Raw genomic sequence first — 27,048 nt, 5'->3', positions numbered from 1 at the left:
AACTGCGGCTCATTGGATGACAATGATGCGGTCCCAATTACAAGAGAGAAAATATTAATGTTATGTAGGTGCTTTTGGACTGCAACAAATTTTTCATATTTCTTTTAAACTCTTGGGGGAAGTCGATTTAAGTTCGTCTGCACCACAGGAGCTAGGAACTATCAAAGCTCTTAGAACCCCATTTCTGGGGACATTTCAAGCTCCTACTTCAGTCTAAGTAGTCTCTACTCTAAGCAGAGATTGGAAAGGCACAAAGAAATGATGTTCCTCAATTTATGAGGGGTGTTGGATCAGGAAAGACTTCTCTGTGCTAATATATACTTCAGCAAGAGTGTGAGTGATAGATCATCCACAGAGCTAGCATCTGTTTCAGATTACAAAATCCATGTTTTTGATCATGAGGAAACCAATGTGTTATCTGTGTGTGTGTATTTGTGTGTAGGCGGGCACAGTGAGGGACTCCATGGCCAAGTCACTGTACAGTGCGTTGTTTGACTGGATAGTGTTCAGGACCAACCATGCCCTGCTGAACAACAAGGACCTGGAGGACAGTTCAAAGGTAGGAATGCAAACACACTCACATAAACCCGTCTTGTGCTCACACAGAAATAAATTTGATATCTGGCTGAACAGCGGATCATTTCTTGCACTTAAGCCAAGATTTAATTTTCTCCACACTTGAAAACAACAAATCAGTGATGTTAAATTTTCGAAGGAGGTAATGAAGTTCAATTTAACATTAATACACACAGAGAGCCAATACTGAAACAGACAGAGAAACTATTGAATGATACCTTTAATAACATCTATGAATTTGTTTGAGGGTTAAAAATAAGTTTATTCTTTCACTTAAATTTCAGTTCTGACAAAATTAAACTTACATGACAATCTGTGCATACATGCATTAGATATGCATCCTGCTAAATTTCAGGTGGATGGATGGATGGATGGATGGATGGATGGATGGATGGATGGATGGATGGATGGATGGAAAATAGAAAAACAGAGAATGTGTTGCAGCATTTGTCTAAATAAAATTACCCCCTCAAAATTCATAACATAGGCAAATATCCTTCAACCTTCTGAAACTAAATGTGTCATTAATATTAATTAGGTCACACCATTGACTGATACCCTTAAATGCAACAGAGCTGTTATGAACTGTGGTAATTACACCTGATTTTACTGCTTTTATTATACATATATTATTATATGATTATACCATTATACTTTGGAAATATTGGCCATGTTCATCAATATAAAGTCACTCTTCTTTTACTTTAGCCATATTTTTCTTTCTTCATCTTCAGTTGTCTTTTGTTTTACTACTAGAGGAAGAGTGGTATGGTATTTGTGTATACAAGTGTGTGTGTGTGCAGCTGGCAAGCCAAACCCAGTGGGTGCATCGAAGGAATCAGAAAACAGATCGTTCTGTGTGTGTGTGTGTGTGTGTGTGTGTGTGTGTGTGTGCGCACGCATGCTAGGAACATTTGGGCAGATGGCATCTAGTTCCCTTCAGCTCAGTTTACCCCCTGTGGTCCTCTGATGTCCCAGTGCTCTGTGTGTGTGTGTGTGTGTGTGTGTGTGTGTGTGTGTGTGTGTGTGTGTGTGTGTGTGTGTGTGTGTGTGTCTGTTCTTGTCTTATTCATGTTGTGGGGACATAAATCTGTTTATACAGTCACATTGTGGGAATTTGCCCCTTTCTGTGGGGACAACTGAGTCCACATGATGTAAATCATTTGATTTTAGGGTGAAAACCAGGTTTAAGTTTAGAGTATTGATAAGTGGTGCTTTAGCCTTCAGGAAATGAATGTAAGTCAATGTAATGTCGTCTGAAATGACGAAAATGGGACAGTGTATGAGTGACTCCCTTGGCACTGACATCATCTGTTTGTCAGGAGGTCGATGAGGTTGCACTTCCTATCAAGGTCACTGTTCTTATGTTCAGATAACAGATTTATATATACGGCCTGTGTTCTTGTGTGTTTTTACGCCCGACTATAAAAAATTACCCTTCAGAGGGAAATAAAACACTGCTGAATAACATTCAATTAAATTAGAAGCAGCTTTTACAGTCCATTTCATAATTAAAGGCCTTCTTTGAGTGAACGCCTGCCTTTGATGGTGCATATTAATGATGTATGATGACATGAATCTTACTGACACCCAGGGGGCAAATGGGATGCTGGAGCTGGAGCAAATGGGATGTAAAGAGAAACATCTCTAAAGATGACAAAGCATCGAGCATTTTTACTAATGTTTACAGTGTTTTTTTTTTTCTAAATCACACCGATTAAAGAAATATAAGCTGTCTGTCTGTTCCACCAGATCCTGTCTATAGGAGTCCTGGACATCTTTGGCTTTGAGGATTATGAGAACAACAGTTTTGAACAGTTCTGTATCAACTTCGCCAATGAACGGCTTCAGCACTATTTCAACCAACACATCTTCAAACTGGAACAGGTAGAGTGATGTTACTGTTTTTCCTTTCCTTTCCTTTCCTTTCCTTTCCTTTCCTTTCCTTTCCTTTCCTTTCCTTTCCTTTCCTTTCCTTTCCTTTCCTTATCTTTCCGTTCCCCATTTCTTCAGACAATAATTATTGTGTGGCCTCTGATAACACATCATTGCATTTTGTGTGTAGCTAGAACTATGATGACGTTAAACACATGCAAACATTCAAAAAGGATCTGCTTCTCCATGTCTTCACATGCAGTGATGTCAGTTTGAGCGCTGTTGTCACAATATTGCTGATATTACACATTCCTAAAAAAATGTGTTTATGTTTTTGCCGATTGATCTGATGGAGGGAAGAGCGGACCCTCGTAGATTCCCTTTCAAAGGGGGGACATTAGTAATTGTTTTAATGCATCACGCGTGACTTCCTCTTTAGTGGAACCGTAGAACGTGGTACGATAAAGAGCTGTTAGGAGACATGTGCTTCACATACTTTGATATGCAGAATTGGTGCAGGTCCTTTTAAGTCTGCTACCTTTACAAACTGTAACACAGGAGAGATGCTGGGAAGTGTCAGCTGGTAAACAGGCATCTCCAGACCATGTTGAAGATGAGAACTAATGCTGTTTCATTGATTTTACTGATGATTTTAACATGATCGTGATAAAAGTTTTAGCTCTTCATGTGCTCTTCTGTCATATATCATCAGCCTTAATGATGCTCCATATTTTCCTGTCATGAGTGTGTGTTAGTGCCCTTGTTACACTGCAGTGCGAGCAGCTGTTATTATGCAGCTGAGCGAGGTTAGCACGCACATCCATTAACCTGAAAGGTCAGAGGAAAAAGTGCTGACTAACCAGAACAGGCTGACAGACTGAGTTAGAGTGCAAGGGTCAAGCAGAGCTGCATGCATCCTGACAGCTAAGTGCTGCTAACACAACCAACACTTTTAGCTTTGTGCAGGTTATTGGTTATTAGTGTTTACTGCTCCTCACAGTCATCACTGCCGCACATCATAGAGAAGCATCATAACCAGCCTCGACTGTGTCTCAATCCCTGGATCGGTTACATTATATATTCCTGTTCTTTTATTTGATTGCCGGCTGCCAGCTCGGTTAATATTCCGGGTGTGTTCTTGCTGTTGTTGTTCTCCAAATCACATCGAGTCAGCAACAGAACTGAGAAGCAAAAACAACAGAAGGATAATTTAGGGGAGATTACGAGTCTCAATCAGATGGACTGTGTCAGAGTAGCTGTCAGCTCTCGTCTCGCTCTTGCTGAACACTGATTGGTTGCGGCAGCACAGCAGGCGAGACCATCGCTGACGGCTAAACGAAGAGAGGAAGGGAGTGGGGGAAAAAAGAATTATGCCGGTAAACAAGTTCAGTAAACGTCTCTTCAGCTTTAATGAAGATAACAAACTGCCAGTCAGCTAATGGCTCTGTTATCTATTTCTCACTGTTAGCCCTCAGGCTAACAAATCCCCCCCCCAACCACACACACACACACACACACACACACACGGGATAACATTTTAACCCAGGTAGCATTATGCTACAATTGAAGGGGAGGTGATAGGAGAATGAGACAATAATAGATAGCTTAAAAAAATAAGTTGAGCGTTGTATGTGAAACACTCTGGATCTGATGTTTTTTTGCTCACGTTTGACCACCGAATGTGCAACTTTTATATTTTTTCTAATAAATTCATCTGACCTCTGTTTTAATATTTTTCTATTAGCTGCAGTGCTGCAGTTATATATACTGTATAAGAATAAGAGATGACCTTAATTACACGAGTTACCATCATTTTGGCTCTGTTTCTGTGTAGCCTGCTGGGTTTTTTTGAAGTGCAGCAAATTGGTTTATTTTAGCACGGTCTGATGATTATCTCCATTTTCAGTGGTGCTTCCATTTGAAGGCACGCTCCTGTGTTATGTTCAGCTAATAAGAGTCAAAGTGCTTCTGAGATGCTCGCCCTTGCAGGACAGCACCAAATATTGTTTCAGCACAGTTCATGTTTATTATCCTTTAATCAGCGGGGTCCTCCGAACCTTCGGCTATCTGCTGTCCCTGAGTTTATTTAACAGAACAGCAGCTGAGGTGATGTGGAGCTTGCGGGGCCCCTCTGAGGTAAGTTGGTATAGCTTCCAAATGAAGGGTTGCCAGATCTCATATGATTTGTATTTGTTTGAATAAAGTTGTGCAGTTTGCACCCTTTCCAACCTTAGTTTGACGTCACGTAGAGCTAAAGCTGTCCACACCTGTCTGTGGTTTTGTGTTGAGCCTTTAACTGCTGACCTCAGATCAGCTGGCACGCACCTTTAGAAGGTAATTAAAGACTAATTATGACCCTCTAGCTGTTTTGGGTTTTTGTTTGACATGAGGTTTTATGGATGGGGTTCAGATTACCTGGTTAATCACCCAGAGGATTAACAGCGTCTTTCTTTGAGTTCTTCTAAGATTCCTGGCATTAATAGTCTTCTGTCCTGCAGTCTGAACACTTCCGTGCTCCCACTAACCTCACAGCTGCTGTCAAAAGGGCTGCTGTTATAAACTACGAGGAGCTTGATATTGTTGTAGTAGTACTCTGTGTAATAACAATAGTATCAAGTGTAATGGAGCTGCGGTTGAAATAAAACAGATCATATTGTCTCCATCTTCCAGCCAACCGCAGTGCCTCGCTCTTTTCTTTTTGCTTTAATTTGCCGGTATTTTTGAAGATGCAGTCATTTTTTTTTTAAATCAAGTTTAAATTCATTTCTATTCACCCTTTAACTGCCAAAGTGGGGATTCTGTTTTAACACTGGGTGTGTTTGCATTGTGGCCAATTAATTGAGCTGTTTTGTTGCGAGCGCAGAAGCTGTAATAAAGACCAACAGCCAAAGGATCGTGTGCCTAGAAAAGATGTAACCTGTTTTGTGAAAGGAAGTAAAATGCATGCTTTCTGCTTTAACGCCTGATTTCTGAAAGGTGGTTTCAGCTCTCCATCAGGGGGATTTTCCTCCTCTCTTCCTCTGGGCTACAGTCCGCTCTGGCCGACCGGTTGGTCTTATCAGCGATGCGTGTTTATCTTTGCAACAGGAGCCAAAGCTAATAGCGCCGCACCAACCTTAGCCCTCAGCTGGAGCGAGGAGGGTGTGAGTGTCTAGTGTTTACGCTCAACACGCCAGTTGGTGCTCGATTTCTTTTCTGTACGAGGACGGCGTATCAAAGTGAGAAAACATATGACGGCCACCGCCTAAGGCAAACACCGTATCGTGTTTACCTTGGGAGATATCACACTGACTCAGGACTGAAATAAGAAACATGTGGACAGGTTTATCTTCATCTGACAGAGAACCCTACAACTTACTTTTTCCTAAGACAAAGCAAGCCAGAACCAGGTATTTCTCTGAATTTATAAGATCAGTAGGAATTTACATATTTTACTAAAACAAGCACTTTATTGAAGTAATGGTCATAACTCATTAACTCCTTTTTATGGGGCGGCTGTGGCTGAAATTGTGTGATAGTTAGAAAACACGTTTCAGTGCTTAACACATTTATTGGTCTGGCTGTCAAAAAAAAAAAAAAAAACAAGAAAACTAGAAAAATATTTTAGAAAATGGCCAAATTTGCAGCTACAGCATGAACCTTACATTGTATGGTGGTCCAATAAATTTGTTAAGTGCTGTTTTTCAGTCAGTTGGATGCTTTACTCCAACTGGTAGTCGCTTTGATCACTTGCCTCAAACTTGAGATAACTTTAACTCCACACCCACCCACTGCACAACATTAACAGCCGAGGCGGTGGATTTCTTTTACATTTCGTGGTCTCTGCTCGTTTCTTCCTCTTTGGATGCCCCCCCGTCATACACTCCAGCCCGTCTTATGTTTTTTTCTGCACCTCTGACAGTTTCTACGTTTCTTTCTCTTCATCCTTTAACAAAACCACAAGAACTTGCTCCGTCTCCAATTATTGCACCACTGTTCCTCCTGTCTGCTCAATAAAAACACTCTGCTGTCATAATCAGAGAGATGGGAGCTTAGGGAGTTAGAAATATAAAGATACAGGGAGTGGAGAGATAGCAGGAGTGATGGAGAATTGCACACACACACACACACACACACATACACATGCCCTCCTTCACCTCTAAACCAGGGCTTTCAGCCAAACACAATTCAGGTTGCTTGAATGCTGCACTGTGTTACGCACCAGAGGACTGACACATAGTTGAGTAACGGATGGAAGGATGGCCACAAATCCTGACCGACCTCCTCAACCACAACAGAACTCCCTGCTCTCTTCAACTCAGCGGGAGGTTTGAGGGCTTTTAGTGCTTGCAGATTGGATTTTAAGGGCCTAATATCCGTTACATCTCTCTCTGTTTAGTTCGTCAGAAGACATTTTAATGGTTCGTTTTGCCAAATTTATTTCACAATGTTTTGTGGTTGATCTAAACCCTCCGTTGTACTGGGGAAATCTTATCAGCCTTATACTTGTGTGTGTTTCTTCAGAGGCATAGAGAGAGAGAGATGGCACTCAGCAAAGGTAGCAGTACTTCTTACGTTTTTGTTTTTTTGTTTTTTTTTAATGTCCTGGATATCATAAAAAGAAATTAATTTTGATAATGCTTCAAAATAGCTGCCCAAATAAGTTCTGAGAGGCATTACAAAGATGAAATTACAAAGAGAGAGTGAGATGTGTTTCTAAAAGGATGTCTTAGTAAGTGTTCCATCCATCCAGCCATCCATCCATATCCTAATGATTATTGAGGTCCAGGTCACAGGAGCAGCAGAGATGCCCAGGTCTTCCTCTTCCCAGCCACCTTCTCCAGCTTATCTGGAGGAGCACCAAGGAGTTCCCAGGCCAGCAGAGAGATATAATCTCTCTAGCATGTCCTGCATCTCCCCTGAGGTCTTCTCCCAGTTGGACATGAGCACCTCGGTATCCTAGACAGATGCTCTAACCATCTTAACTGGCTCCTTTTGATGTGGAGTAGGAATAGTGGCTCTAAATCTGAACCCCTAATGAATGACCAGTATTCTCACGCTGTCTAAGGGAGAGCCCAGACACCCTTTGGAGGAAGTTCATTTCTACCGCTTCTATCCACGATCTCAGCTCTCTCCCTGCTATGATATATTCACACAGCGTCCGCATCATGGTGCCACCAGTCCATCTGCCAATGAACAAGTGAGAGATACTTGATCTCCTCCATCTGGGACAGCAACTCCTCCCTGTCCTAGAGTGAGCACTCTACCCTTTTCCCCCTGAGAACCGTGACCTCAGACTCGGAGGTGCTAATCCTCACCCCAGCTACTTCACACTCCGTGGCAACCCACCCCAGCGCAAGCTGGAGGTCATCGTTCGACGAATCCAGCAGAGCTACATCATCTGCAAAAAGCAGAGACAAGATCTTGAGCCGGTCCAGGCAAAGGAGTATTTTCTCTTTTTGCCATTTCTGTTCTAGTAACCCACCATCTGCTTCCTGTTTACACCAGCACATGTATGCCCACTGAACGGTCAATGTGATATTTTTAAACAGATGTGTCAGTATAAGTAGAAATCATTTTTGAAATGTTCCCCTGGGCAGAAATCACTTCCACTTTAAAACTGTTCTAAAATGAAAACCTGTTAAACAGGATATAGTTTTAGTGTGTCTCCTCTGTGAGCTTAATAAAAAAATTCTCTCATTTTCATCTGATCTCTCCTATCTGAGTTTTGATTTTAAGGTCTGTCAGCTCAATTAGAACCAGCTCTTAATTGGCATTTTTTGCATATTTGCTCATTTAAATTACTGCATTAACAGGACTTCCATGAATACGGTCTTGCAGAGGTAAAAGCCACCAGTCAGCGATCATATAGAGGGTTGCTCTGCAGTGCAAATAGAAATCTCCTAAAGCAGCTGTTTCTAAGTCGCTGGATGTGGCGTGTCTGTGTTGTACTTATGCAACGCTGTTTCGTTAAATCGCGGAAAGACCTTCTCTACATTCTTCGCATACTGAGTCAACTCTTTGTAGTCCTCTCGTCTGCTGGGTTGGGTTGTTTACGTTAATGTGCCTATGTAATAATAAAATGGCTGATTAGCGTGTGTGTTTATCTCTTTATCAGAGTGTCTGTCTCTAATTGCCTCTCTCTCTCTCTCTTTCTCTCTGAATCAGTGCATGTGTTCACAAACCCTCACAGACGCAACAAACTTAGCCAGATGAACCGTGTCAGCCAGCGGTGAGCGCGCCTTGATGAGAGATTTAAACAAAAGCACACGCATGCAACTTCTTTATGGCTCTGTTTTCATTTTGCTTGATCCAGTGCAACCTCTGAGTAAAAGCAAACATGCCACATGTTCCAAATGTCTTATCAGTGATTCAGCGGCCTAAGAGATGGAGAGGGCAGACGTGTCGCATATGTAAAAGTATGTTGCAGCGCTGCTTTGAATTTTTTATTAACAAGTGGGCAGCATGTGTTCCAAAATATTTGTCATTGTTTTTCTTCATCATGCAATTTAAAAGAAAATTACATGCATACTCTAATAGAACCATATAAAGGGTGCAAACATGCAAATGTAAAGACTGAAATGCACTATGACACCTAGAAGAGTGTGCGTGCCACTCAGACTAAACCCTGAACTTGTTCCCATCCAATCATATTTACTGTTGGGTTTATTTTAGGATCAGTCATTAATCATTATGTACATTCCTATGCTGCTGGATGTTTTCTAACTGCCGTATGCCAGGATACAACACACCCAACTTTCTGCTGGGAGACTGGAGACGGAGTTTGGTCAGGGACCACTTTGAAAGTTTGCTTTCTCTTGCTGTTTCTTAAGGACTGGGCACAAATACTTTGTAGGTTCAAATACACCCTTTTTGAACATTAAACACACGTAAGAAAGCTCCATTTATTTAGGTTAACAGGGCACCAATTTTCAGCCCATCAAATAGAGTTATTCCATCAACACAGTGCTGGAGCTGGAGCCATAGATGATATAAAAGATGGCCATAGCTACATTGATGCCACTCGTTGATCCAAATAGCTTCAAGATGAGTGTTTTGAAACCAGATGTAACCCGTGAGGGGTGTATGCACTTATGCATGCCCACTAGAGGTCGCTAATGGTCGTATACGAGCTCGTAAAAACAACCTATCCAGTCAGGTTCCAGACGTAAGCTGTAAACACGGTGTCTGGCAGTTCTCTCCGTACTTTCATGAAATGTTTGCAGTGTCATCAAACTACTGACTACAATTATCAGTTCGTTGTTCTTACTGTCTTTGGATATTGTGTGATCCTTTAATGTGAAGCAGCTGATTAATCTGACCCTCTTTTCTTCTGGTTTTTCCAGCTAGACTCACTGGTACTTTGCTGGTGCTGACTGTTAAACATTTTGCTGAGTAGGCATGCTCTTTTCCAGCAGCCTGACAGAAAGACACTCTAACCTGTGAGGTTTTGGAGCAGCAACTGTTTACATGACTTTCTCAAATGTACCTCAACAGCAGCTTTCTTGGTAGAGCAGAACCTTAACCTAATCCCTACCCTATCAACTTCTTTCTACTTTTCATCCCAGATTTCTTACTTGAGGGTATTAAGAGGGCGAGGGTGACAGACCTCAGCTGTCATTGCCTTCAGGGGCAGACAGATCTTGCCAGCTGACTGACAGTCAGCAAGCAACCGGGTGTTTTCCTAGTGGTTACTCAGGTTTTTCAGTGGAATGAAATTATCATTTAAGACTTCCTAGTCGAGTTCTATGGAAAGCCAGCACAAGCACAGGCATAGTTTTTTACCTAAATGAGCCACACTTATCAAATTCAGGATAGGTTTCAGCACTGGTAAACAGCTCTACTATGAAAGTGCAATTGTGTAAGATGCTTAACCTCTGCTGCTGCAGGAGGTCGAGTGCTGCTGCAGAGTGACTGACAGTAATGCTCATGGGAATGAAAGTATTTCAGAACAGCAGCATATTCAATAAATCCCATTAGACTTTAGGTTAATAGCGGTCATAAATATTAATACATGAGGCTTAAACTCAGTTTGCTTCATTTCTGCTTTGCGTATTTACTGACTGTCCTCGTACTGTCTATTTTTTGCGCTTGCTTGCAGGAGGAGTACAGGGCAGAGGGCATCACCTGGCACACCATTGACTACATCGATAACAGCGGCTGCATCAACCTCATCAGCAAGAAACCCACAGCTCTGTTCCACCTGCTGGACGAGGAGTGCAAGTACGCCTCCTGTTGATTATCGCAGATCATTATTTACTAGATAATGATTAAAGGAATTAATCAAAAGCATTTTCTGTGTGACGTCGCTCAACTGCTTGTTTCCTTGAAGCTTTATGAGTTAAATAGTGTATTTCATAAGAATGCAGTCGTTTCATAGATGTGTTTTATACAGTCATGGTTTATCAGTGTTGATCACAATGCACAGGCACACCTTTCCTGCATCTGTTAAACTGAAGAGACAAACTGCTCCCTGTGCAGGCTTTTCATTCATTAGCCTGATCGATACCAACACTGGGACTCCTACCAGGGTTTAACTAAAGATATACTGATTCCTCCCCCCACCATTACTGCAGCAGCTTGTGGTTTTTCTCCGCCTCTTCTGTGGTGAAACATTGTACTGCAGGTCAGCTCTCTGTCTCAGCATCTTTCTTCTCCATAAATCAAATCTAATGCTCCTCCAACCCCCTCACATAAAAAAAACACACCAGGCGGTGCACCTTTGCAACCATATTTATCTATGTTAGCTGTCATCTTACCTGCCACTTAGCGTAGCTGGTTCATCTGGATTTAATCAGGAGTGGACTAAATGCTGTGTATATATTTGTTCATGCAGCGTGTGTGTGTGTTGGGGTGGGGGCGGGTTGGAGGGAGGCACTTTTGTTGAATTAGGGTCAAGGGGGGATTTTTTTAAAGTAAAAATGATGGGGGGGACAGCATCTCTCCCAGGGTCTGTGCTGCCACAGGAAGGAGCCTCATGCTAAATGATTATAGAGAAAGAAGGAAAGACACTTAGAGAGCTCATCACTCACAGCAAGTGCAGCTCGCTGGCCTTTGGGCTCTCTGGAGAGATGGATTATGTTACTGCAGAAACAGGGGGTGGGTGTGGGGGTTCATTTCGACAGACGGTATCAAGCTTTAGGACCCCCACGGATATACTAGAGCATGCAGTGTGGTTTAGAGGTGCAGGGAGGAGAGGTTTAGATGATATGAAACATCTCCAGGAATGTTGATCCAGCCAGCAGAGGTTAGTAGTTAATGGCTTTAAATGTCCAAAAAGCAAAGGTGAAAACACAAAAGAAGAATGTGCAAGCAGAGGCCCCATGACTGGTTAAGTTTAAATCACTGGATTAAGTATATGCCAGTGAGTTTTAATCACTGGGGGTTAGAGGAATGGGATGAGCACTTGAGAACTGCGGGAAAGCAGATGTGAAAAATATGTGGCAGGTTGTGCTAATGTTTGGAACGTGCTTTTTTTAATATTTAGGAAATAAATACCAAAGAGAGTTTGCTAAATAAATGCTTTAAGTGTATCCATTTTAGACTTCAGACTCCGGTTAGAGGCTTTGAACACAAACTGATGAAATCAATGTCTTTGTAGTTTCCCCCAAGCTTCCAATCAGACCTTGCTGGACAAGTTCAAGCGTCAGCATGAAGGAAACAGCTACATCGAGTTCCCCGCTGTCATGGAGCCTGCCTTCATCATCAGACACTACGCTGGGAAAGTCAAGTATGGAGTCAAGGTGAGATGCGTGCGTGAGTGTCTCTGCTCTCATGAAAAAGAACCGAGTTGCTTTAACGGTAGCGCAGCCTCAGCGGCGTAGTTTCACTGTCCCTGATCCTGCCTGTGTTGTTAGTTTCTCAGGGCAGCCAGCTGCAACAATAATCCACAAAGGATTTGTGTACCGTTTGCTCTGTCGCTGCCTGCTAGTAGCTGCAAATGAACCCAAAATTAGGAATTAAACCGAGCGTGGTGGCACAAACAGGTGCAAAAGCAAAATGTGTCCACTGTTATCTGTTAGTTGTGTTACTGACTTTACGTTAAATACAGACATTGCATTTAGCCCAGGAGATCCTTACTGACCTGCAGGTGTGCTATTACATATGTCTCCCATGATGATATCAACTTCCTGATGAAGCCAAAGACTACAGTTCAGAATCTCACATGTACTTTTCTACCTTTTCACTGCATCAAATCCGGATTGATATTTTGAGCTGTCTCTCTTCACTCAAGTGTTTATGGATTCTGAAAGCCTGCTGCAGACCTGCTTGTTCTGTCGACCTATTTTTGCAGTTCGATCTAATTCTCTGCTCTTTTCCCAGCTGCATTTTGATAAGAAGCACATGTGCTGGACTGGATCGAGCGTATTGCTGTTTGACTGTACAATATAAATCCATAACAGCTGGTTATCATGGCTGTGGAAAAGTATCTTATATCTGCTCAGAGCCAAGGAGTCGTTTGCTGTGAACTGTGCAGCGAGAGCCGCAGTCATGAAATGTGTCTGACGTTGGCTCGGTAGTGAACGCGCAGCTGATTTGTTGCATATGGACAGAGAATACGTTGAAGGGTTTATAGTTCATGGCTTTGTTATGATAGCACCACTTCAAGTTTAAATATTTCATTCCTTACAGACAGATGAGGCGGGGGTCAGGGGGCATGTGTTTCTGCACTCGTGTGGATGTGTGAGAGGATTTTCTTCACCTCATATTTAATGTGAAGCGAGAGGTGTATGAAAACAAATATGAATTAATTAGATATTTACAGTCTGTGAGGCTGTTTGGTTTTAATTATGGTTATGGAGATTAAAGCAGTATTTTGACATTTTGTATAATAATATCTATTTGCATTTGTGCCAAGAGTTGGATGAAAATTGACGGTGCGATCATGCAAACTATTTAACTCTAACCAACAACTCTGGAAGGAACGGAGGTGAAACATTTGCTCATAAATAGTTGTAAACTCTGCTGCCAACGGGAAGGGAAAAGGAAAAAAAAAATCACAGCCCCAGCAATAACTTACGCCCTTGTTTGTTGTAATACTTGAGCTGTATGAGCTCATGCTTTAATTACCAAGAAGTCCTACAAAAGGCTGCCTTAAATTTCTTCTTGAAGGTAAAGAAATGGGCTGTTACATGTTTATAAACATGTCTTTTCTTCAATCAGGACTTCAGGGAGAAGAACACTGACCACATGCGTCCCGACGTCGTGGCCTTGCTGAAGAGCAGCAAGAACGCCTTCATCTGTGGCCTGATGGGAATCGACCCCGTAGCGACCTTCCGCTGGGCTGTGCTGCGCGCTTACTTCAGAGCTAATGTGGCTTTCAGGGAGGCTGGACGCAGACATACACACAAAAAAACAGGTGAGGAACAGCCTAAAAGGTCCAGTATGTGCAGTAAAAGGGAGCAGCTTGAAAGTTAAAGATTCAGAAAGAAAAGACAACAAATTATTTTTTCTTAGGAACAGCTGAGCTGTAAGTTCTTCTCACATAGACTGTATATGAAAGATGGATGTAGCCACCACAACATAGCACTGTTTTGAAGCAACACTAAGTTTTTTGAAGCCAGAAATGACCACATATGGATTGAAGGTGAACTGCAGACACTGACAAGCTTGGTTAGCAAGCTGCATCTGTGAACTTACGGGTGTGCTATGCAGATATGGATACCCGCCAAATAGCATGCAAATAATTTACTGTTTCATTCTCCAAAACTCACAAACAGCCGCCTGTGTTAGTTGCTGTATTTACTTTATTATAATAAGCCTTCCATCTTATTACAACCAGAAGCAGAGATCACCAGGACTCGAGCAGCCAGGCTGCGTAAAAAGTGCAGGGGGGGGTATGCTCACGGTAAAGCTGAGCATGTATGTGATACAATGAATCACTCCTGCACGCTGACTGCAGAAGTGCAAGATGATGGTAGCTCCCATAATGGAAATTTTGGCTTCCCTTTTGTTTATTAGGAGGAAGTGTAGCCAGGTTGTCATCTTTTATACAGTGCCTTGCGAAAGTATTCGGCCCCCTTGAACTTTTCAACCTTTTGCCACATTTCAGGCTTCAAACATAAAGATATAAAATTTAATTTTTTGTGAAGAATCAACAACAAGTGGGACACAGTCGTGAAGTGGAATGAAATTTATTGGATGTGTCAAACTTTTTTAACAAATAAAAAACTGAAAAGTGGGCCGTGCAATATTATTCGGCCCCCTTGCGTTAATACTTTGTAGTGTCACCTTTTGCTGCAATTACAGCTGCATGTCGCTTGGGGTATGTCTCTATCAGTTTTGCACATCGAGAGACTGAAATTCTTGCCCATTCTTCCTTGCAAAACAGCTCAAGCTCAGTGAGGTTGGATGGAGAGCGTTTGTGAACAACAGTCTTCAGCTCTTTCCACAGATTCTCGATTGGATTCAGGTCTGGACTTTGACTTGGCCATTCCAACACCTGGATACGTTTATTTGTGAACCATTCCACTGTAGATTTGGCTTTATGTTTTGGATCATTGTCTTGTTGGAAGATAAATCTCTGTCCCAGTCTCAGGTCTCTTGCAGACTCCAACAGGTTTTCTTCCAGAATGGTCCTGTATTTGGCCCCATCCATCTTCCCATCAATTTTGACCATCTTCCCTGTCTCTGCTGATGAAAAGCAGGCCCAAACCATGATGCTGCCACCACCATGTTTGACAGTGGGGATGTTGTGTTCAGGGTGATGAGCTGTGTTGCTTTTACGCCAAATATATTGTTTTGCATTGTAGCCAAACAGTTCAATTTTGGTTTCATCTGACCAGAGCACCTTCTTCCACATGTTTGGTGTGTCTCCCAGGTGGCTTGTGGCAAAATTTAAATGAGACTTTTTATGGATATCTTTGAGAAATGGCTTTCTTCTTGCCACTCTTCCATAAAGGCCAGATTTGTGCAGTGTACGACTGATTGTTGTCCTATGGACAGACTCTCTGACCTCAGCTGTAGATCTCTGCAGTTCATCCAGAGTGATCATGGGCCTCTTGGCTGCATCTCTGATCAGTCTTCTCCTTGTTTGAGATGAAAGTTTAGAGGAACGGCCGGGTCTTGGTAGATTTGCAGTGGTCTGATACTCCTTCCATTTCAATATGATTGCTTGCACAGTGCTCCTTGAGATGTTTAAAGCTTGGGAAATCTTTTTGTATCCAAATCCGGCTTTGAACTTCTCCACAACAGTATCTCGGACCTGCCTGGTGTGTTCCTTGGTCTTCATGATGCTCTCTGCGCTTTGAACAGAACCCTGAAACTATCACAGAGCAGGTGCATTTATGCGGAGACTTGATTACACACAGGTGGATTCTATTTACCATCATCAGTCATTTGGGACAACATTGGTTCATTCAGAGATCCTCACTGAACTTCTGGAGTGAGTTTGCTGCACTGAAAGTAAAGGGGCCGAATAATATTGCACGCCCCACTTTTCAGTTTTTTATTTGTTAAAAAAGTTTGACACATCCAATAAATTTCATTCCACTTCACGATTGTGTCCCACTTGTTGTTGATTCTTCACAAAATATTAAAATTTTATATCTTTATGTTTGAAGCCTGAAATGTGGCAAAAGTTTGAAAAGTTCAAGGGGGCCGAATACTTTCTCAAGGCACTGTACATTTTATTAAGTCAGACTCAGTTTTGGAGGCAGCTTCAAGTGGCCAGCAGAAGAACTATGGCTTTTGGCACTCTTCAAATTTTCAACGTTTTGGAGATTTTGATGCAAAGTGATGCCAAAAACATGACTCAGGATCTGAACGACTGGAGGTTGTTGTGACAGAGTTGGTTCATTATTGCCAACTTATCTACTCTCTATGTAGATCTGACCTCCAGATCCCCTTAAAAGGGCTTATGAATTAATCTGCTCACAGCATAACCATTATTATATTTAAAATTCATTTTCCCTTCATGATCTAAATATAGATGCTGCACTGGAAAATATTGTCATATTTTCTCTTCTCTCCCTCTCGCTGTTTTAGGGAATGATGCCGCAGTTCCCTGTGCTGTTGTTAAAACTGTTGACAACTTCAGTTTCCTTCACCACCCGGTTCACCAGCGGAGCCTCGAGATCCTTCAAAGATGCAAAGATGAGAAATACAGTAAGTAACCTGAGCTTCTCACACACATCCACGCTAATAAAAGGCGGGAAGAAAACTGGAGTGGAAAGAAAAAATGCCTCTGTGTTGCTTCAGTTCAGACACACACACACACACACACACACACACAGGGATTTAAACACAGATGATTGTCATGGATTTTTACAGTATTTTATTCATGCATTTTTCTTGTTTCATGGCTTATTAATCAAAAACTGAAACGTGTCCTTTAAAAACTAACAAACAGAACTGCAGCTAAAACAAAAAAAAAGCGATGGAGGCAGCAGAGAAGGTGACTGTATGACTTTGTTTTATTCAAGGTGCTTTTCTCTTAGCAGAAAACTGTCTCATTTGAATTATAATTGGTTTTACTCCAAAATAAAATAACAGTATTTATATATTGTTATTCTAAAATAATAATAATATATATAAGGGTTTTTCTTTCTTAAAGGTGGAATATGTGAAATATGTTAGCCTAGAAGGTGTGGCTTTTGTTTCTCTGTAGCAGTGCTGCTTTGTTTCTTAGCGTGTCTTTGGACCTTGTAGCATCTGTCTGTCTTTGCCAGACGCTGCTATAGCATCATTCAACAACCAACGTGCATGACTGACTTGAGAGGCAATCTAGACTTGCTGCAGGTGCAAGGAGCGCTAAAAGTCTAACCTGCTCACATTAATACAGCGTTTCTCTTACTGAACACTCAAACCACATTTATAACCAAAAGTTCATACTGCACTTTATTCAATGCGCTTCATGCATTTTATCTAGCTCACACCTTGGACCAATTTAGAATCGACTAATCTAACATGCCAGTTTTTGGACTCAGGATGATCTTTGCGACTAACATGCAAGATTTTTTTTAAACAACAGGAAAAATATAGACGAGTCGACAAATCTAAAACACAGAAAATCTTCTGAAAACATATAAAAACTGAGCATACTTTAAGTGGACAAAGTTAAACATTGGCCAAACAATTATTTTGTGCATATTTTAGGAGCTGTATGAAACTAGTAATCGTGTTTCGTCTTAATCAAGTTATGTTTTAAATATCACTGAAATACGCAACACTTTTAAAGCGTACATAACATTGCAAATACATGCAGTGCTAGTAGCAGTTTCTTCCACACTAACATCCACACACATTTTTCATCAAAGTATTGCAGAACAGTCCCAGTTGACACAATTATCATCGGTGTACTCCCCCCCACTTCCATTCATATCGAGAGGTGGGTGCAGCATCTTTGAATCTGTGCCTGCTGTTCTAAATTAATACATTTAACCAACTAGCACCATCCGGCAAGGGCAGCAAGGCTTAAATGCCTACTTAACTAGTCGCACACATCCCTACATTGAGCTGTGGGAAGAAGCCGGGAAAGCTGCACAGGCACAAGAAGAACGTGCTAATTCAAAAGAATGACCCACCTGTGAGGTGACAGCACTAACCAGCATGCCATCCAAAAAAAATCAGATGGATGGATGGATGGATGGAACTGCTGCACAGCTGTCCTGTTAAGTTTGATTTGTGCTTCTGTATTAAATGTACACATACCTTTCTAAAACCCTACGCCGAAACTTACTCCGTGCACCTCTCCAGCTACAAGTCACATCGACACGTCCACATTGACTGTGATTGGCCTGTTCAGTACCGTTGTTTCCCCCTGTGTATTTCCAGCTACTTTTTCTGCTGCCATTTTTTTTTTAATCGACTGAAAGAAAGTGCTGGCAGCAGCACAGGTTTAACGCAGATCACACATTACTCCTGCTTGCCAGGAGCTGCAGTCATTGTTTATGTTTCATTCATTGACTTTTTGTTTTTTATATAATTGGCAGTAAGCTGGAATCACAGACTATATAAAAGAACAATAAAATCTCTGGGTAGCACTTCTTCCTTGATCGTTAGACTGAGGGGAGACTGGACACTATATGAGTCACTAGTTCCTCTTGGGATATAAATTGGTATTATGTAAGGGTACAGCTGGTCCTGGCTGGTTATTAACCAAATTTCAGTAGATATCGCTACAACACAACACAGACGTGTTTTGACACAACCACACTGAGATTACAGTTATCCATATGAATAATAAAGAATTTTGTGGGATTTCTCTTGTCCACATATATGAATTTGTTTTTTCAGACTGTAAAAGTAGGTTTGCAGGGTCAACATTTCACTAAATATGAAGTCATAATGATAGTGACAGTCTGGAAAATTGAAGAGGCTGCAATATAAGCGTGCAATATTTTTCAATATTGATAACTTAAATTTCAGTTGTTAAGAATTTAAGAGGCTTTGTTTTGCAAATTGATATATTTCTTCAGGTTTAACATGTTACATATTAAATGGTACTATTTAGGATTGTTATTATTCATATCTAAAGTTTGATCCCTGTGAAAGAGGTTTTTAAATGGACTGATTCTAGAATTAGAAAGAAATGAATCCTGTGCTATATTGATCATAATGGATGGCTTGTGATTTTGAGCCCCAGTAAGCTGGTTCTGTTGCAGCCGTTAATAAGGAATCAGGTATGTGGGTCACTCTGAGCTCTGGGCTGACTGACTCAGCCTAGGAGCAAAGCTCATAACCAGAAATTTTCCCACGCATGAGTGATCAGACAAAGGAATCAGGTCCTCGTAGACCAGAAGGGTTTAATGACACCCACGCCTTCCTTTATCACTCCTTTCACCACTGATAACCACATTTGTGTGGCAGAGTGTGTTTATTCACGTCATGTTTCTTAATGTTGTAAAGCAGCACTTTGCTGCAGTGGGATTTAACAGCTTCCAGCACTGAAACTGATTTCAAAGGAAATTCCCAAGTGAATTTCTTGTGTTTTTTCCCCCCTGTTAAAGGGAAACTCCACTGATTTTACACTTTGATATCAGTATAGTCTACTAGTCACAGTACAAGTAAGCCTGTGAAAATAGTCATATATCTTTTTTGTTTGCTTGTTTTGAAAGAGCTTTAATATAATAACTGTAATGAACCAATGCTTTCATTTTGAGTAAATGTGGCTATTTTGTTCTGCTGCTATCTGCTATTCAAAACTTCTGTTTGCAAGAGGCTGCCAATCAGAAGAAGCCCCACTTAATCAGAGAGTAGTTAAAACTGCTTGTTTCAGATAGCAGAGTCCCTCTAACAGAGTCCAAGAAGAACAGAGATGGTGCTGGAAATGAGCAGAGTAGGTCCCCTTTAAACAGATTTCCACTGGTTTTTAGCCTAAGCGGATTCAATTCGGTTATTTAACAGTTTAAGGAATGGTCTTTACCCAGAAATGCCTTTTGCTGTTAAAAACAACAAATTACAGAGTCAGCCCCATTTTTATTTTATTTTATTTAACCTTTATTTTACCAGGAAAGTCCCATTGAGATTTAAAATCTCTTTTAAAAGGGAGTCCTGGCCATTCTAAGGTATTAGGCTGCAAAACTCTAACACCTTAGAATCAAAAGTCCAGTAAAAGAAGAGTTTTAGTGGTTGATAAAAGTACAAAAGCAAGATAGAAGATGCCTGAAGATGGCAGCTTGTCATGTCTAAAGAAGAAGTGTGTCAGAGAGGTGAGCAGGAGAGGAAGGTGTAGAGTTGAAGTTCAGAGATTAGTGGAGACACTAAAGTGCTGGATCTTAAGGTTATGGTTTCACACAGGGACTGAGTGAGATACAGGTACTGATAAATCCAGTGACCTTTGACTCTTGTATTTTCTTACCTTTTATTCTCTTCACCACTTTCCATCCAGGTATCACCAGGAAGAATCCCCGCACCCCCTTATCAGATCTTCAAGGCACCAATGCTCTCAATGAGAAGGCCAGCTGGTGAGCATGACGAGTGTCAAGGGACACAAGATGTGTGTGTGTGTGTGTGTGTGTGTGTGTGTGTGTGTGTGTGTGTGTGTGTGTGTGTGTGTTAATATTATGGTATCTTCTATTCATTCACAGGGTATTATTAATGACTCCGTTAACCAAAAAATAAACGTTGCCACCGATTTAACACCACATCTGTACTCTTCCTCCCTCCCCCTGTAGGGATGGCTACAGTGTTGGATGTAATGGTCGCACCTCCAGGTCGGGTCGCCTCTCCTCGATGGGAAGCCCCGCCCTGGAAGAAGACGGGATCTTCCTCAATTCAAACAACAGCAAGCTCCTAGAGAGAGCTCAGGGAATCCTACTGTGAGTGGCACGTATACACATCACATACATGCATATCAAGTCACAGCAGTCGTCTTTTGCCAGTGCTGAATACGGTATATCATACTGAGCACTCAAAGAGCTTTTACCCTACAAACTGCATTCACCCATGCACACACATTCATACAGCGCTTTGTTCTATGCACCGCAGGCTCTTTTATCTATCACCCACACACTCACACAATGCATCAGGGGCAACTTGAAACCACTAACCTTCCAATTAGTAGGTAATCCACTCTACCTCCTGAGCCTCAGCTGCCCCAGTTGGTCTAATATTAGTAGTGATATACTTTAAAGGAGACCTATCCTGCTCATTTCCTGCTCCATGTTTTTTATTCTTCTGATTGGCTGCCCCTTGTAAACGTGAGGTCAACAGATGCATGAGGCTTCTGTGCTAGCAACCAGAGCTTCGTGCCTGATCATTTTAGGGCTATCTGCTCTCATTAATGTCATACAGAGCCAAGTGTAAGAAACAGTTGTCTGGAACTGGGCGTTTTGAGCAGACTATGGCTCACAGGGATTATGCACTGACTTCATGATTCCAAACTTTGGCCATGTTTAATATGAGCATCCATCATTGTAATTTGGCCCTTTAAGTTACTTTTTTGACATTTCAGTTGAGGGGGTTAAGCAAAATGTCAAAAAGTAACTGAAAGGGTCAAATTACAATTCGCTGACCGGAACTAGGGGCGGGGCCGGAAGCAGCGCGCGGGCCAGGAGTTTGGGCACCCCTGTCATAGGGTTCATTATTTATTGTTGGGTTTTCTCTGTAATTATTGAACAATGTAAAGCACCTTGAGGCAACTGTTTGTTGTGATTTGGTGCTACATAAATGAAATTGAATTCTTTCATTACTTCTGCTGATAATATCTGTTAATCATACTTTCTCATCTTTAGGAGAAACAAAAACTGCAAAAGTAAACCAACCCTTCCCAAGGTAAGACGCTAACCTGACACAACTCAAAGCATTTCTATCTCACAGCTTGGACAATGTGCATTAAATTCAGTAATATGCATGTTTATAAATGATGTGGTTTTGTGTGTGCAGCACTTGTTGGACATCAAGTCTCTGCGCTACCTGAGCAGTGTTACGCTCCACGACCGCATCACCAAGTCGCTGCTTCACCTGCACAAGAAGAAGAAGCCTCCCAGCATCAGTGCTCAGTTCCAGGTCAGTGCCGCTTTCTCCCTCTGCTGGTGCACATGGAGAACTACAACAACATCAGTGACACAGCAGACTGCAACGTGAGCATGTACGAGAGGACTCATAACAAAAAGAGTAAAACTGAAATTGTTTCTGTTTGTGTGTGCAGGCGTCACTCAATAAGCTGATGGAGACTCTCGATCAGTCAGAGCCGTACTTTGTCAAGTGCATTCGCTCCAATGCTGAGAAGGTGATCACTCCTGCAGAAAAGCTTTCACCCCGTTAATGACTGACTGCTGGATTCTGTTTAATCACTCCTTTGTTTTCTGTCCCACTCAAAGCTGCCGCTGCGTTTCAGCGACACTCTGGTACTCAGACAGCTGAGGTACACAGGTATGCTGGAAACCGTCCGGATCCGACAATCAGGATACAGCATCAAGTACACCTTTCAGGTAATCCCCTCCTACTGCCACTGCACAGCAGATCTACAGCCATTGCCATGTTATTATTATAATGTTATTTATTTATTAGTACATTGATACAGATTGCTGTCAGAAAATAATTCAGCAGTCTGCCTTAAAGGATGCATGAATAAATGGGGGGGGGTTTTTGTTGATAAAATAAAATCATATTGCATGATATTTAGATTTACTAACTAAAATAATATGTTTAAATTTAAATATTAAGTTTTTGATGGAACAAAACATGCATTTTAATGTTCCATTTCTTATATTTTCATAAAATGAATCACCAGCTATCTCTTCATATTCAAAAATGTTTACACACATATCCTTTTTTTAGGACTTTGTGCATCACTTCCATGTGCTGCTGCCTCGAGGCACCAGCCCCACAAAGTCAGGTATCAGGGAGTTCTTCAGACGTATCCACCTGCTCCCTGCTGGGTATCAAGTGGGCAGCACAATGGTACGAATTCTGGAAATCGGTTTACCTGTTGTTCTCTCTTTTTTATGTACCATATGATGGACTGCAGCAATGCGCTAACTTAATGTTTCTCTACGATGCAGGTGTTCCTGCGGGAGGCTGAACGTCAGCGTCTTCAGGCCCTCCTACACCAGGAGGTCCTGCGGAGAATCGTCATGCTGCAGCGCCGCTTCAGAGCCGTTCTAGAGAGGAAGCTCTTTGTCAACATGAGACGAGCCGCATGCACCATCCAGGTGAGATGCTGTGATGGGATTGGCCCAGGAGATGTTCCTGTGCTCTCCTCACTGCTCTAAGGGCATTCTTAATCCGGAGTTTTCCCTCAGAGCACTTTAGGAGGAGTTTCCATTAAGGCTTCTCAATCTCTGACTGTTTAAGCACGAGCTGATTAACAGCTGTGTATTAACTCTTTGTGTATACATATTCTGGTTCTTTAAATATAGTGAGATGATAAGCATTTATGCCCTCACGGGAAAGGTCACTCTTTATTCTGACCATTAAGGATTTTGGAATATAAAGTATATTATTTGTCTTCTTGGTCTTTAACTAGCAAATTCTCGAACACAAAATCCATGTTAGTGTGATTGCACCCGTATACAAGGTAACAATCCAGTGGATATTGTGTGTCCTGGGTGCTGCACAGTCTGCCCGGGCACCACCTTTGCCTGCATCAAAATGCAGCTCTCATTTTGTCTTGTGTTACAAATCAAACCCACACCTTTCCTTTGGAGCAGTGTGTTTTCATCGCTTTCTAAAAGCCCAAAGTCACTTGCTGTTTAGCTTAGTTCAAGCCAAGATGAAGGAAAGAGAGCCTCTGGTGAGCAAGATCTATCTAAAGGAAGCAAAAGTAGATTCTTTGGAGGTCTCTCGATGTGTTCACTTTTCATGACATAAAGCAAATTTTAATGAGTTATTATAAGAACATACGCTATAGAGTAAATACTGTGGAGAAAATGCAAACTGAGTGGAAGAGAGAGAGAATGAAAGACAACAAATTCATTCTCTGTTTTTTCTGAAATAGTCCTCAGAGGGAAGCTGTCCAAATCCTTGTCAGGCTGAAAGGAAACAAACCTGGTCATTCGAGAGCAGGAGCCAGTTGGGCACAGATAATATTTAGGAGATGAATGTCAGTCAGAGCATCTAAATATAAACTGTTAGATATGTCAATATGTTTTTATCCACCTGTGAATGTTTATCTAATGTTTTTAGTGTAAGCCAGCGAGCTTTTAATTTGCAAAGTTTATTCGGCGCTTGTTGGTTATATTTCTGTGTTGCTCTTCCAAGATTACAGTTCAAGTTCTGAATTCGAGTTATCCTTAATCAAAATAATGCAAGGTGTCTTCTGCCTTTTCGAATTTGTCAAGCATTCCAGTGCTGTCAGTCATGCTGTATCACATTGCTTGGACGTACTGAATGAATACAAAGCATCAAATTTTGTGAATCTTTTACCTAAAGTCTGTGTCGGTTCAGCCCAGCTGAAATAGGGATTTTTAGAGGGAACAAAAGAGGGATAAACATCTTTTTCTTTTAAAAAATATTCAAAATTTAGCTGACTCTTTTCCACATTTGTTTTACCTCAGCATGCTTTTCTTTCTCTTTCTCTGTTTCTGCAGCGATGGTGGCGTTTCTGCCTCTTCAGGCAGTCCAACATTGATCTGAGTGTTGAGGAGGGGGCGGCGGTGTGTCTGCAGGCAGCTTGGAGGGGTTACAGGGAGCGAAGGAATTTCCTGCACTGGCGGGATTCAGCGATCGTTATACAGAGGACCTGGAGAAACTGCTGCCATCGTAGGGCTCTGGCAGCTACAACAATTCAAATGGCCTGGAGAGGATCCAAGGAGAGGAAGCGCTACCGCAGAACATACAGAGCGGTGATACAGTTACAGGCAGTGGGCAGGGGATACCTGGCTCGACTCAGGTGGGTAAATGAGTTGAGTCTATGGGGAGTCTGAGAAGATCACGAGTCAGTTTCTTTTGAATGATGCTTTTTTTTAGTAGTATATTTTAAATGGGGGTAAAATAATTTGTGTGATTTATGTATGCATACCGTATTAATATCATATTTTCAGAGATTAAACTGCACTGATTTACTGCACACCTGGTAAATAGGGTCATAGAAAAATTCAATTATATGAAAGAAACACTTTGGATCTTCATCCATGCTAGAAATGCATTGATCTGTTTCTCTACCGATAAATGTTTCGTGTAGTTATTTTTACTTCTAATCTAATTTAGAAAACAGGTGCAGACAGGAACTAAATGGCTATGATTGAGAAATTAAATTGACTGGGAGTCACCAAACAATTAGTTTGGGTACATTTTAAAAGGTGGCTGGAGCAAAGAAGATAAAAGCAGTTCTGCCAAGCTCAGTCAGGGATCTTCAGTCATTGGACCAAGTCTGATAAAGCCCAGAGCATCAGTCTGACAGAAGTGATGTGAAAGAGCAGCTTACCAATGAGAACTTAACTGGGAAACAAGAACAGATGGGGCTTAGTCCATCTTGTTGAGAGACCTTTTTCATATAAGATGCAATGATGACTATAATAATATAAGAACTATAAATGTTGTCAGGTAGAAACAAAGAGTGGAACCAATGCAGAAGTGCTTTAAACCTGCATTTTTTTCACCTAATGGTCAACAGGGGTCGACTCCTCTCACTGTTTTCAGTATTTAAATATTTTAGTATTTGGACACACTCGCCCTTTCATATTTTCCCAGAGGCTACATTCGTCTTTGTCGTGTATACACGGTCGTGAGTTCACAGTTGCTTCTCACTATTACTGTTTTCAGGTTTAGAGACTTCAAGAAGCAGCACGAGAGACTAAGCAAACTAACAAGTCCGTCAGCAGCGATGGATGAAGAAACCGTGAAAGAACCCACCTCATCCAGACTGGAGAGTTATGGCCAGGATGTCTCTGTGGAGCTTTCTGAAGACTCTAAGCCTGTTTCGTTTTACGCAGCAGAGATGGAAAAAGAAGATGACTCAGAGCGGAGTAAGAGCCTAGACGAGAGTAGCCATAAGAACCGGTCGAAACGAGAGAGCAGACGAATGAGAGAGCTGGAGCAGGCACAGTTCAGCTTGGAGCTTCTCAAAGTCCGAAGTACCAGTGTAGGGGGTTCGGTGCCAGAAGACCCGGTCCCAACCCAACAGGATGAGCATCACAAACATTCACCCCAAGGGTCCCCGGCTAGTCATGGAAGTTTTGAGGTGCTCGGTGTGGAAGACATGGAGACCGAAGGCTCTGGAGGATATAGTTCTCAGTCAACTGCATTTCAGGAACAACCCCAAACTCTGGATATTCAACTTCAGGAGGGGCTGAGAGATTCCAACTACAATGAAAAAGCTGTGACTGAGCTGCCAAACAGAGTGGAGGGCCCAAGGGCAACATTTTATATTGCTTCTGACCAAAGTCCAGCTCATGAACCAAAATTTGAAAGCCCTAGCAGATCACACAAAGACAGAAGGGAGTCCACCTCTCGAAGGCCGGTAGTGGTGTTGATCAGTATGCAGAAAGAGAGTCCTTTGGAAGAGGGAGAGCTGCTGGCAGCTGAAACTCTAGAAAGATCTTCTCAAACAGGCGCACCCAGTTCCCAAATGGCCCCTATTGCAGGTCTTGAGATCGAATCAGACAAGGAAAAACCTCATGGGATTTCTATCCAAGCAAAGAGAGACATATTTGGGGTTGACAAGTCCTCGAAGGTCCCCTTCCCTCATGGAGAGAGTCATGAAGTTCCGGGGATTTGTTCCGCAGAGATGGACATCAAGATAGTCTTGAAGCCGACATCCAGTGTTCCCGCTGAACTCCCCACTCAGCAGGAGAGAAGAGCGATCAGGCCGGCAAAGGAGGTCCCCAGCCCGGTCCTGGACACCAAACCCCCAAAAGCCCAGAAGAAGAGCTCCGCCCAGACTGTGATTGTGAACATGGTGGAGAAATCCTCCAATACTGTGTTCTCCCCACCTAGACGCAAGCTGCCATTCTCCAAGTAAGCTAATTGTACTTTCATGTTTGCATTGCAGGGCAAAGATGCATGTTTTGCTGAAGCTATTTAAATTTAACACCTTTCTGCACCTGCGGTGCCTCTTCTGTTTCAATTTACTGGAAAAAAAAAACTCCTCAAGACAAACACCCTGCCTTGTGGTCTGCTCTGTGGAGGGTGACTGATCCGTCTTTTAGTCTGTATGAGTTTTACTGATGTGTTCCTTTATTTGCTGCTCCCCGCATGCACACGGTGGGCTTGGGCAGCAATCTCTCCTGTGAA

At 42.0% G+C, this 27,048-nt stretch overlaps 1 protein-coding gene across 2 annotated transcripts in view; it reads left to right on the top strand.

The window, feature by feature from the left end:
• LOC115781212 (unconventional myosin-IXAb-like) overlaps positions 1-27,048 on the top strand; it is a 145,286-nt gene that overhangs the window by 100,645 nt on the left and 17,593 nt on the right. For both annotated transcript variants that reach the window (XM_030730734.1, XM_030730733.1), the window contains 16 exons: positions 443-559; positions 2,329-2,463; positions 10,532-10,653; positions 12,032-12,173; positions 13,594-13,789; positions 16,417-16,536; positions 20,261-20,336; positions 20,547-20,690; positions 21,606-21,645; positions 21,757-21,879; positions 22,022-22,102; positions 22,194-22,304; positions 22,654-22,776; positions 22,878-23,027; positions 24,405-24,706; positions 25,579-26,772. In XM_030730734.1, coding sequence (XP_030586594.1) covers positions 443-559; positions 2,329-2,463; positions 10,532-10,653; positions 12,032-12,173; positions 13,594-13,789; positions 16,417-16,536; positions 20,261-20,336; positions 20,547-20,690; positions 21,606-21,645; positions 21,757-21,879; positions 22,022-22,102; positions 22,194-22,304; positions 22,654-22,776; positions 22,878-23,027; positions 24,405-24,706; positions 25,579-26,772 — 3,176 coding nt within the window. The remainder of the gene's footprint in view (positions 1-442; positions 560-2,328; positions 2,464-10,531; positions 10,654-12,031; positions 12,174-13,593; positions 13,790-16,416; positions 16,537-20,260; positions 20,337-20,546; positions 20,691-21,605; positions 21,646-21,756; positions 21,880-22,021; positions 22,103-22,193; positions 22,305-22,653; positions 22,777-22,877; positions 23,028-24,404; positions 24,707-25,578; positions 26,773-27,048) is intronic.

Source organism: Archocentrus centrarchus, chromosome 6 (assembly GCF_007364275.1).
Source record: "Archocentrus centrarchus isolate MPI-CPG fArcCen1 chromosome 6, fArcCen1, whole genome shotgun sequence".
NCBI lineage: Eukaryota > Metazoa > Chordata > Actinopteri > Cichliformes > Cichlidae > Archocentrus > Archocentrus centrarchus.
The sequence above is the reverse complement of the archived record's forward strand: the minus strand, read 5'-3'. Positions and strand labels throughout refer to the sequence as shown.